At 30.0% G+C, this 13,567-nt stretch overlaps 1 protein-coding gene across 1 annotated transcript; it reads right to left on the reverse strand.

Annotated features, from left to right (window-relative positions):
* Window positions 1–856: 856 nt before the first annotated feature.
* Window positions 857–2,173, reverse strand: LOC126670394 (uncharacterized). The gene is made up of 2 exons (XM_050364110.1): window positions 1,481–2,173; window positions 857–1,387 (listed from the first exon to the last, which is right to left on the reverse strand). Exons 1-2 carry the CDS (start codon window positions 2,171–2,173, stop codon window positions 857–859), a joined length of 1,224 nt encoding a protein of 407 aa, XP_050220067.1.
* Between the last annotated feature and the right edge of the window lie 11,394 nt (window positions 2,174–13,567).

The following is a 13,567-nucleotide window of genomic DNA, read 5'->3' on the forward strand; positions in this document are numbered from 1 at the left end:
TACCTTGGGTGGCACCTTTTCAGAAGGTTCTAGTTTTTTCTTACCTTCTCCAAGTTCCTCGAACTTAACAAAATGTTTGAATTTCTTAAAACCGTTACCCTCCAAGCTAAGTGCATATTCAATGATCTCTACATCATCATTTGTTTCATCTAGGCTCATAGCTAAACATGCTTCTAGCGGTTCATTATATGGCTCTTTCACAAATGTTTCTTCTACAATCTTATCGATTATATCAACACTGTTACATGAGTCAACAAATTCAGAGTTCTTTAGGGATTTAATGATGTTGAATTCTTCTATGTCTTCACCTACCCTAAATGTCAATTTTCCGCTTTGCATATCTATCAACACTCGTCCTGTAGCAAAAAAATGGTATGCCTAGAATAATGGATAAGTCCACATCATCATTCATATCAAGGACCAAAAAATCAGCAGGTAAATAGATTTTACCAACTTTTACCAATAAATCCTCCACTATGTCAAGTGGTCTCTCTACTGATCTGTCTGCCAACTGTAATGAAACCGTGGTAGGTTTCATTTCAGTAATCCCCAACTTCCGTACCAAAGATAGTGGCATCAGATTGATGCTAGCGCCTAAATCACATAAACAACTAGCAACGTTAACATTTCCAATAGTACAGGGAATAGAAAAACTCCCTGGATCCTTTAGCTTTGGCGGTAGTTTCTTTTGCAGTATTACACTGCACTCCTCAGTCAGAGCCAACATTGAATATTCCTCCAATTTGTTCTTGTTAGAGACAATCTCCTTCAAGAACTTTGCGTACGAGGGCATTTGCGCCAATGCCTCGGCGAATGGAATGGTGATTTGAATTTTCTTGAAAATATCAAGAAACTTCTAAAAATGTAGCTCGTTTATCCTCTCTCTTTGTCGCTGAGGGTATGGTATCGGAGGAACGTATGCCTTGACTGTTGGTGGAGATTTTTCCACAGTAATTTCCTCCTCCATATTTTTATCGGCCTCCTCTTCCTCAATCACAATGTGGTTATCTTTCTTTTTCTCTTTTAATGAGTTGTCAACTTCCTTACCACTCCTTAAAGAAATGGTCATATCTCCTTCCTTAGGATTGGTCTCGGTGTTGCTTGGGAATTTTCCTTGCTCTCTTTCAGCTATCTTTTTGGCTAATTGCCCAAGTTGACGTTCCACATTATGGATCGAAGATTGATGCACATTCTCGATTTGGCTCATTCGTTGTTCCATCTTCTTATTATGGCCATCTTGATTTGCCATAAATTGTGCCATCATATCTTCGAGAGATGGTTTCTTTTCTTGTTGTGGAGGTGGAGGTGCCGATCTATTTTGTTGAAATCCAGGTGGTCCTTGCGGTTTAGCGTTGTTTCCATCTCTCCATGAAAAATTTGGATGATTCTGCCACCCTGGATTATATGTATTTGAGTAAGGGTCATTCCTTGGTTGTCTGTTTTGATTTTAGTTAACAAAATTGGCTTCCTCTGATTGAACTTCATTGGCATAATTGCAAGAAGTTGCAATATGCCCCTGGATGCCACAGACAGCACAAGTCTCCGTTGAATGCTGATTTTGGCTAAACAGCATCTTCACTTGCTTAGTTAGCTCAGCAACTTGTGATACAATGTCATTTCGTGAAGACACCTCATGTACGGCTGCCCTTCGTCCTCTAATCGCTCTGTGTTGAGAATTTAAAGCGACATTCTCATAGATTTGATTGATTTCAGCTGCCGTCTTTTCTCCATAATTTCCTCCAGATGCCGTTTCGACCAAAGTTTGCCCACTCATAGTCAATCCCTCAAAGAAGATTTGAGTTAATAATAACTCATCAAAGCAATGATGTGGGCATTGAGCAAGAAGCATCTTGAAGCGTTCCCACGCCTCATGGAATGGTTTGCCATCCAATTGGGTGAAATTATAGATCTTGCCGCGAAGATCAAGAGTCTTTTGCAGGGAATAATATTTTGTAATGAAAGCATTATACACTTCTTCCCACGTACTGAATGATCCTTCAGGCAAGTTCAAAAGCCAAGTTCTTGCACTCAACTTCATGCAATAAGGAAAACATCTTTTCCTTAGTTCCTCCTCTGTCAGTCTATTCAATGGAAAAGTTTCAACCACACCGTAGAATTCTTTGATGAATGCCAAAGGGCCGTCAACCGCCGTTCCATTTAATTGAGGCAACATATTAAGATGAATCGTTTTAAGCTCCTAGTTCCGAGCTTCATCCGTGATACAGATGCATGAAGGATTGTTCACTACTACTGGCCTTTGAATATCTCTTAGTCGATGCGCAGCGGGCGCATTAACTATAGTATTGACTTGATTTTCCATTGTTTGTCTCTTTTCCTTTCGATTCCTTCTGCAAGTGCGTTCGATCTCTGGGTTCAAGGGTAATATATATGCACTGTTAGTGTTCTTAGAACGCCTTCGTTGCATATACTACCTGAAATTCACACTTGGAAGAGTTTAGAAATAACAAGACAAATAACAATTTAAAACCGACGTCTCCAGCAACGGCGCCAAAAACTTGATCGCTTAATTCTGGAAGTGTACAAAATCAATTGTAGCATACTCGGAGTATTCCGAGGACGAATCCACAAAGGACGAACTCTTTAAAATGTTATTTGATTTAATTTTTGTAAAGTAACCGTTCTGTTAATTTGATTTGATGTTGAAAATAATTAATTAAGTAATATAAAATGACGGAATATTTTGGATAAAATATCAAGAATTAAAACAACTAGGATTTCGGGTTTCACCGTAGTCGAGGGGAAATTCTATCATATGCAATAATACATCTCAAAAGCTTTTCCATGACAATTGTTTCTACAATATGTTTATTCTCTCTCGAGACATAAACTTGTGTTTAATTAATTGTGGATCTTTCTCAATTACCATGTTAATTAATTAAACCCATTAAGCAAAACAATTAACGTCATCACAATTTCTTAGACATATCTCTATTCTTAAGTAAATTATGTTTAAATCTCTAGATCCAAATTCATGCTTCACCGATAGGTACTTCACATTCATTCTAGGATAAAAACATTAAGGTAGCTAATCTTAATATTCATGATCATCATAAGAGATTTAAAGAAAACTCTTGTTTAACAACATTAATGAGATGTACTAATACATAATCAAGACTTCCCCTTCAACTAGGTTACATCCCTAATCCTAGTTTAAAGGTTTAGCAATCCATTGTCATATTGAAAATAACAATGTAATTGTTGTACCTTGAGAACATATGAGAAGAGAAATGAAAAGAGAAATAATGATTGATAAGAACTATCTTAGAGTAAGTGTTTACACAATTGCAAGTGTAAGTGCCTCCTTTTCTCTACACAAATGTGTCCTATTTATATGCATAAAAGGAGGGGTAGTCAAGTCTTCCAAGATCTTCTTTCCTTAGCTCATCTTGAGTGGGATCCAAGTTTGATCTCTTTCTTGCCTTGTATGGTTTGATATGAGTCAAGCTTGCAAGTCTCATTTCCATAATGAGATGGAGTAATTGGCAAGGTCATTTCTTTATGTGCAAGTCAAGGAAAGATCCCATTTTGAGTGTGAACGCATGATATGTTCATATGAGTGTCAATATGCACCTAGCAAGGCTTCCGGAAGTGCCCGAAACGGATGATTTAACCATATTCAGAGTGTCAACCGGCCTTGAACCGGTTTGGTATCTAGCACAGGTTGAGGGCCGGTTGATCTATTTTTTGTAGGCAGAAACTCGACCGGTCCTGGACCGGCCTAATATCGGGGGCCGGTCAAGCACCGGTTGAGGCTTTGGTTTGGCTTCCTTCCTCCGGTTTGACTGATTTCTGACCGGTCTGAGTCGGGCTTTGGTTGACTGTCTTATTTTTGACCCAAATCAATCTGACTTGATTATTTCTCCAATTAAGCTCTGTTTTATTCAAAAATACTCTACAAATGTTAATTATATTCATTTTACATTACAAACTATAAAAGGAGTACAAGTTACTAAAAACGCCTCTATTTTCCGTAAAAAGGATTATAATACGATACGAATTAAAAGTAATATAAAAATTACGTAAAATAGAGTCTTATCAGTGAGGACGGAACCTTGGCTTTAGGAACGAACTCCTTCGCACCATCGTTCTCTTGGCAGCGACGAACGGCGATCTCCATCTTCTAGTGAGCTATTCTGCAATCTCTGTGACATCCGTGATTTCTTCTTCAGCCAGCCATCTCACACTAACAGCGGCCAACAACTCGTCACCGGCAGAAGCAAACAATTCGTCAATTCATAAACAGTCAAGCAATAAGATCAAACAAGTTTCTCATTGTTTTGTTTTTAGAAATTTAAAAATAAGGGAGGGGAAATAAATGGAAAAAGGTGTCAATTGATCCCTGATTTATAGCCATGTTATTTTTTCATTTTTTTAATATTAAGTGTCATTGTTTAATGGTATTTCTGTTAGTTAACGGAGAGTGTGGCACACTCTCCGCATTCCATCCATTGAGGGATGTTCTAACCAGAAATATCTAAGTAGAAGGACGAAAAACAGCAAAATAAAGTAGAGGGACCTCTTGAAAAAAAAAAGTGAAGAGTAGAGAGACCTGCTAATGGGGTTGACCTTTTGATAATGTACATAAAGAAATAAACTAGTAAACATAACCCATTTTTTCTAGGCAAATTATGTGTACTAACTTCAAATTAGTATCAACGTATACACACACATTATCTATGCACAATATTGATAATTGTCTTATATATATGAGTCTAATTTTCAATTGGAATCACATCAATTGGATGATTATAAAGCAAATTATGCAATTTACAACACAACTAGGTCAAACTATCCAAACAAAATGTACAACTAAATATTTTCTCCTTATTAACCATCCAAATGACAGAATTAGTCTTTTTTCCAAAGCTAAAAAGTTTTATATAATATTCTAAATATTTCATAGAATCAAACTTGGCATCATTTGGACATGTATAACTCAATTTATCAATTATATAAGGTTGCAGCCATAGTTCTACAAAGTTGCCAGAATATATACCATATCTTGAAAGTGATACACATCAAAATAAACATAATTTTACAAAACCCTTAGGTGGAGTTATATGTATATGAGTCTATAAAATATATTAAAAAAACTAACTCAATTAGATCTCTACACAATGAGATATTCAAGTTTTAGCGACACATTATCAGGCTGTTTGGCAAATAGAGCAACAAAATGGAATGGATTGTTAGGCTATTATAACGACTTCAAATGATAAATAACAATTATAGTAGACTTGATATAGTTTTCATATACTTAAAAATCATTTAATTTGGAGTGGTATAACTCAATTTATGATAAAAAAACAATATAGCACAAATTGCTGGTAGAAACAGAGTTGAAATCAGAAAACCTAAAACACAAGAATTCAATTTATTAAATATACCTAATTGCTTCCCAATTATTCTTGAACCTTAAAGCCCTTACAATTGGATGATTATTTCTTTGATTTAGGTCTTGAGTTTCTAAATTTTCCCTTTCTCTCTTATTTCTTAATTTTAGCTTTATACTTTGGTTTTCTTAGGAAAAGAAGAAGGTGAAGAGGTGAGTTTTATCTTATGCTAACTTATATTAAGTATATATGTCAAATATGACATGTGTGATGAGTTAATCATCAAAATATCTAGTGAAAAATAAGATTTCATTTAGTCATTGAATGATTTTATATCTTCAATTTAAACCTCAAAATTAATTTCCTTTCGAGTCACTCAAACCAACCTCGTTTACCGACGTACTTTTATTTAAATTTAGTTTGAATATATTTGTTTATCAATATAAAATATCTTAATCATTTAGCATTATTATTGTATTAATTAAAATCTTATCAATTCAATTTAATTAAATATCAATTATATCTTAAATGCTCACTTAAATGCTAATGAATAACGCTAACTCTTAATCATTAAAATGAAAGAAATGCATGAGTATGACTTTATGAAATTCAAATGTAGATGTTATGGTGACTTGTTATTGTGCTATTCCATCAAACCAAAAGATTGTTATTGCTAATATTTAATTCATATTGTATATATGCATAGGGGTGAGCATCGGTCGGTTCGGTTTGGTGAAATTTTTTTCAGTTTTTTTTGTTTTCGGTTTGGAAAATTTCCAAATCAAACCGAACCAAACTTTTAGTTTGGAGGTAAAAAACCGAACCTTACTGAACCAAATTTTGGTTCGGTAAGGTTCGGTTCGATTAAAACCGAATTTGACTATTTTTAATTTTTTTAATTTTTATATTAAAATTAATTCAAATATTAAATAATTAGAGTCTAATAAACATCCATATATGTTTAAATAACGATTATTAACTCATATATCAACACTAATTAAGATACAAAGATAAAAAACGTTATTTTTAAAATATATATATATATATATATGTAAAGTAAAAACCGAACCAAATTATTTTTACCGAAAAACCAAACCAAACAACGAAGTTCGGTTCCGTTTAGTTTTTCGGTTTTGGTTCAGTTCTTGCTCACCCCTATATATGCACACCCTTAGTAACATATAATAGTGTATGTGTAAGACTAATAAGGTGTTGACACACGTTAATGAATTATGAAATTAGGTGTAAGTGTGGAATTATATAAAAAAGACTAAATGTAAATTGAAAATAAAGTGATTTTAAATCGAAGTAAAATGCATATACATTTAAAGTAAACTAATCTAAATTAAATGTTTTGTAAACAGTTGTACTACCGAAAATAAATTTATAAAGTGAAAAATAATTAGTATATAAACTTAAAGTAAATTCAGTCTAAAATAAATATAAACTAGAATAAAGTATCTCTTAATTAATTGATTATAAATTTAAAGTTAACTTAATATAATTAAAATAATTAATTATGATATTAAAAATTAATTATAAGTGAAAAATAAATTGACAATAAACTGAAAGGAAAACTAATTAATGTAAATTGAATGTAGACTCGATATAAATTGAATGGAAATTTAAAGAAAATCCTTAATAAACTGATTTATAAATTTAAAAGTAAATTTAATTTAAATTTCTCACGACCTGTTTCTACAGACCGTGACCAAAGCTAGAGAGCGGGAGTGATTGCTCCGAAACCCATAGCAAGTCAATGAAAACTATAATCAAATCATACATAATTCATAGGTTCCACTACTCGAGAGTAACCGAGACTCCAACATTCATAACATGTCATAACTATTCATACATAAACATCATAATATTCATCACTTGGAAACAATATGAGATTCCAACCTTAATCTATCGTTTATATCAAATGCTCAGATCAGCCTAAAACTTCAAACAACATGAAGAGCACTCAATGCAATAGTGATATTTCATAATAAATTCATTAAACGTTATAGAGTGCAATATGAACTTAGACAACGACTACTACTTACTATTGCGGTCTACAAGAGAAATATTTATTACGTACTCCTAATGTGTCGATCATATAAGAGTCACAGTTAGTCACACTCTTAATGTGTTGATCATATGACCACATTTCAAGTTCTATAATTTTATTGTCTTGGCCAAGAATTGTTTATATCAAGAACAACCTAGATGACATAAAATTTTATCCTCGTCACCCAAGGCGACGAATCCTATCTAGGATGATCACCTATCTTCATATACGAATAAATAGAGGCAACACATCTCGTGAGCCTGACTCATGAAAGATATAGGGATAAGAAATATCAAACTCTAATTACCCATATACAAGATAGCGTATCACCTCAAGTTTATGGATTATATGTACTATGTAACCTAGATAACATTATGTGACTTAGGTGATACCATGTAAACATTATCTAATGTCTCATGTATAAATGTTCCACATATTTATTTCAATCTTCATCAAGTAGCATGAGACTCACTACCTCCACTCATTTGTAACTCTTTACTAATCGGGAGAATGAACAGAGGTGCTGATTTGGGATAATGTGATGCCAATTCAGAGGATTCAATTGATCATTTAGATCACTTGTATAGAAGAATATGCCACTCATATTCTTAACTCTTAAGAATAGATTCCTCTACAAGTCGACCACGAACAATAAGTATTTAGATGAACATTCAGTCAAATTAATTATAACTTAGTTCAACTAAAACAATTATATATTTGCCTTTGGAAATAATTTATGCAATCGCTCCTTGAAATATGGCTATAGGGCATACTTCACTAACAAATATAAGAAATATTTATGTATTATTTGTACCTTAATATGTGTGTCTACTTTCAAAACATCATATTTTATTGAATGGAGGGAGTATAAACATTTAATAACTAACCGAACCTCGACGCGTTCGTCCGGACTATGCACGAGTCTTGGAGATCTCCGAGCACAGATGAAAACCAAAAGTATCTAGAACCGAAAAATTATATGTTAACCGTTACTTTCTCCGAACTGAATTGTACCAAAAAATAAAACTGATATGGTTCTAGATCTTAGGTATAACCTCGTACCGAGAACTGAACCGAACTGTACTGAACCATCCATAACGTGTGTGTATATATATATATATATATATATATATATATATATATATATATATATATAACATGGCTTTTTTTTTTCATAATCACTTTGTTTTTGAACTTATTTTGGTAATTTCATCATTGGATGAAAGTGATAATAATCATCGGATGGTAAAAAATATGAACAAGGTAAGTTTTATTTTAAAGGAAAAAAAACAAAATAATTGTAGACAACTCTTATAACACATATAAGTGTAATTTCATTTTATAATTTGATATTCATTAGTAATATAATTTAATAATAATTTAGAATGATACTATAATAATATTAATTATAGATTCTTCTTTTCAAATTGACTACAAATTTTAAATTTATAATATTATAAGAAAAAAAATATTTAACAATTTATATTAGAATAACTACATATTAATGTTTTTTTTATAATTTTAAGAATACAATTTATTAAAAATGTAATTTAAAAGATAATAAATAATTCTCATGCATATAATATTTTTAATACTATACTTTAAACATATTTTATCATTATAATGTTTTTTAAAAATTTACAAATTATTTAATTTTTAATTATATTTATTGAATATAATTTATTGATTATAATTATTTAATTTTAGCCAAGACTAAACAATTTAAATTTAATATTTAAATTTAAATTTAAATTTAAATTTATTTTATTATATTTATATATATATATATATATATATATATATATATATATATATATATATATATATATATATATATATATATATATATATATATATATATATATATATATACTTAATTTAATTAAAAATATTAACGATTTAGATGTTAAAAAAAGTTTACTTCTTATTAGTGTTTGCTTTCATTGAGTATCATGAGCAGTATAATGAAAGTATACTATACTTAGTTTTCACTATATATAGTTATCTATTTTTTATTTATTTTAGGTACAAATTGATGATTTTTATTTATTATTATGAGATAGTATAATGCTAAATTGCATAGCCTCTGCCAATAAATATTGATAATCATTATAGTAACATTTGAATATAAATTAAAATTCAAAATAAAATATCATATAATAGCATGTGTAATAAAATTCAATATTCATTTATTAGTATTGGCTATAATATTTTGCAATATTTATAGTAAGTATTTTAAAAATTGGACCGGCCGGTCGAACCGGAATTCGGCCAGTGGTCCAGTTCAAAAACAAAAAAAAATCGGAAATTTGATTGAACTGATTGGAATGCTATTAAATTGGGTGAAGAAAATTAGCGACAGAAAAATCCGTCACTAAAAACCTAAAATCCATCGCTAATTTTAATTTTTTTTAATTTCTAAAAAATTTCATTGAACCGGTTGAACCGTGGCTTCACCGGTTGAGCCACTGGTTCAGTTTTTAAAATACTGGTTATAACTACATAAATTTGAACTTATTCTAAAATTTATTTTGTTATAATTAATATGCGTTTATTACTATTTTAATTTTATGAAAATTTTCATTTTTCATTTGATTTATCAAAATTAATCCGCCATAATATAAGCAATGGAAAACATATTTGTTTTCATCGAATTACTGATGAAGTCTGCCTTTTGATCTGGTGGATTAACCTGCAAAACAGTATAAATGGTTAACAAGACGGTGGTTGTACGATTAACTCTCCGATGCCAAAGTCAGTATTGAGCTTTAAGCAGCGTTTTGAGTATATGAATGTATTTGTGTGTTTAGGCATACCTCGTGCTTTTTCTTTAGTAGATGATTGCATACCTAGTAGAGTTGTAGTAGGAAAGTGAATCCTACTCTGTAGAGTTAGACCCTGATTAGGAGTGTACTTCCTTATTCATACAAGAGTCCTATTTAGGAATGTCTTCCTAAATAGTATCGTCTTCCTAAGTTGAAATTTATATCCAAATAGAAAAGATACTTCGAAATTATATCGTAGATCTGGTAATCTATCCGAATCCCAGAGTCGACGTGCTTTGTCCGAGTCCTCATGGATTCGGCCTATATCTTGTTGGATGATGTTATGTTGCAGTCTAGGGGGACCCTGTGGATTCGGCCATTGGTTTATCTTGATTCAGCCCTTTGGGCGGGAGTCTGGTGTCGTCTGAGAATAGATCTCCTACGACTCGGCTCCACTATAAGTAAAATAGAATTCGGTATCCATTAATTACAATTTTTATTGTGAAATTATAAATTCATGTCAGCTCTAAATTTACAATTCGAAAGAGCACAAAAGATTTTAGTTATTTATCCAGTAACAGTCAATTTCGACGACTTCATGATTAACATGGACTAATTATTCATCAAAAAAGAACATAGACTAATTGCCATTTTTTGTTAAAGTATTTAGTAATTTCAAGCCAAAAAAAGAACACCATGTTTAAATATTACTAGTGTGGTTTTACGTTTTTCACACGTGATTCGTAGTGTGACGCGTCAAAATATTATATTTATATTTAGTTAATAATTATTTTTGTTATTATAAATTATATTTAAATGTAAATTATTAAATACTTATTGATATAGTCGTTAATAATTAGGAGTAGTATATTTTATTTATAGAGAATATATATTAAAAATATTAAATTAATAATTTGTTAAAAATAATAATTTATCTTAATTGAAATTCTAAAAAATTAAATAATAATTAAAATAACAATTATTAATAGTAAATTAGTCTATTTTAGTTAGAACTCTAAATATTATCTCTACATAATATTATAAGTAGTTTATTTTAATTAGTACTCTAACTCTAATTAATTTTAATAATTTTTAATTAATAATTATATTTTATAAAGTAAAAAGGACACTAACGTAAATGTGCTTGTTTCCCCTTCCCTCCCAATCCGTACTTTTATAATATACTAGTTTCGTATTACGTGCTATGCACGTGGCTCGTAACGTAACTACTCAATGAATATATTAGTGAATTTATTATAATTATATCAATTTTTTATTTATAATTAATATTAAATTAGTTAAGAATTTTTGTAAAAGTAAATATAATATATTAAGTTATTAAATTTTTTTCATACTGAATTTATTCTTCTTTTAGTTTTATAATAATCATAATTAAATAATTAATTTAATTTTATTAATAATATCTTTAAAAATAACAAGATAGAAATTTAAATAATAATATATTGACCAAATACAGTATTTTAATTTTGTAATTCAATCAAACTAAAAGATAGGTATTCCTACTAATTTGGAGACAATTTAGTTATTTTTTACATACTAAAAATTAAATTGAAGATAATTTAGCTATCTATTCTAATTAGGACTTTAATTACAATAGTGATTAATTAAATAACTAATTAGTTAATAACTATAAAACCATTATTTAGTAGTAAACTGAAAAAGATTATTCAGTAAATTTGCCTGTCCCCCCATATATATATATATATATATATATATATATATATATATATATATATATATATATATATATATATATTGATAGAGAGAGAGAGAGAGGGAGGGAGGGAGGGAGGGAGGGAGGGAGCATTAGCAGGTTTTTGACAATTGCAAATGCAACTACCTTTACGGTAATTAAATAACTGCGACCTACATATGCCCTTCAAAATTGATTTTTATCTAATTTAAATTTTTAGGCTTAATTCCTTAAAAAAACCCTTAACTTGCATTTTTTTTATTTATACGCTGATCTTGTAAAAATACCATTTGTATCCAATTTTGGGTTTTTAAGTTTCATCCCTACCAAAAACATTAAATTGTACTTTTTTCATTTGAAAAAGAGTTTAAAACAATACTTCATTTTTAATCTATATATTAATTAAATATTAATGTTATTAACAGTACAAAATTCCATCTTTTTTAAAAAAATTAAAATAATAATAATTTTTTTTTCCAGATTTTTTAAAAATCTTTCCTGAGCCGCCACCGCCGCTTCTTTTCTCTATCGAGAAGGAGCGAGCTGCTCCTTCTCCAAATTGGAAAAGGAGCGGCCGCCGCTCCTTCTCCGACGCCGCTCCTCGTTGATTCCAGATTTTTTTAATTTGTTTTATTATTTTATAAAATTAAAAAAATTAATTAATTATTAGGATGTATTTGAATATTTTTAAATTAAAGGATTTGTTTGTATCTTTTAAAATAGAACAAAGTATGATATAAACTTTTTTTCAAATTAAAAGAGTACAATTTAATGTTTTTGGGTAGGGATGAAAATTTAAAATTCAAAATTGGGAACAAATGGTGTTTTTATAAGGTCAGGGTATAAACGAAAAAAAAGTGCAAGGTGACAGTTTTTTTTAGGAATTAAGCCAAATTTTTAATGAGGAAGTATGAAAATAAAATGTAACTTTTTGACAATTATTGCAATTTTACTATTAAGTTATGCATCTCTAGAAAAAATCAATATAATTATATATAAAATAATATTCATAGTTCCGGTGATCTCTGTAACAAAAAAAATAAAATCTCCGAACCGAACTGTACCGATTTATGGTTCGAATCCGGAGATTATATTTTAAAAATTCCAGAAAATTTATCAATCTTTGAGTTCTCCCGAACCGTGCACACCCCTATGCATTGCCCGTATTATCAATGGACAAATGTATAACTTCTTTTTAACCTTTCAGGTTTATCTCGCACAAAAACATACATATTGAAATCAAAAGGATATATTCTTTTGAGATCATAAGAGAAAAAGATTTGTCATGAATGACTCTGCATAATATGTACTATAACTTAGTACTAATAAAATTTCATAAATAAAGATCAGCAAACATAATAAATTGAACAATATTACTACTACAACAACCACATTTACAACTCTAAAAAAATACATATAATATAGCTTTCCAATCTAAACGTGCAATCACAAAATCTAGCAATTCAACGTACAATTAAATTCACAAACACTTCGTAACAATTGCATAGAGCATTTGAAACCTGAATCACTTGCAACATGCACCGAAACATAAAACATCCAAACCATATTATTTTCTAATAATAGGTTAAAAAGATAGGAGTTCAAACCTTCAGAAGTATTCTCGGAAATGAAAACGGAAAGCCGAAAATGGAGGACTCAAGAAGTTTCCAAACGACATAGA

The sequence above is a fragment of the Mercurialis annua genome, linkage group LG1-X, assembly GCF_937616625.2.
Source record: "Mercurialis annua linkage group LG1-X, ddMerAnnu1.2, whole genome shotgun sequence".
NCBI lineage: Eukaryota > Viridiplantae > Streptophyta > Magnoliopsida > Malpighiales > Euphorbiaceae > Mercurialis > Mercurialis annua.

Coding starts and splice junctions, on each gene's coding strand:
- LOC126670394 (XM_050364110.1), bottom strand. CDS start 2,173: ATGTTGCCTCAATTAAATGGAACGGCGGTTGACGGCCCTTTGGCATTC. Junction 1,388..1,480: donor CTTGCAATTATGCCAATGAA/GTTCAATCAGAG, acceptor CCAGGGTGGCAG/AATCATCCAAATTTTTCATG.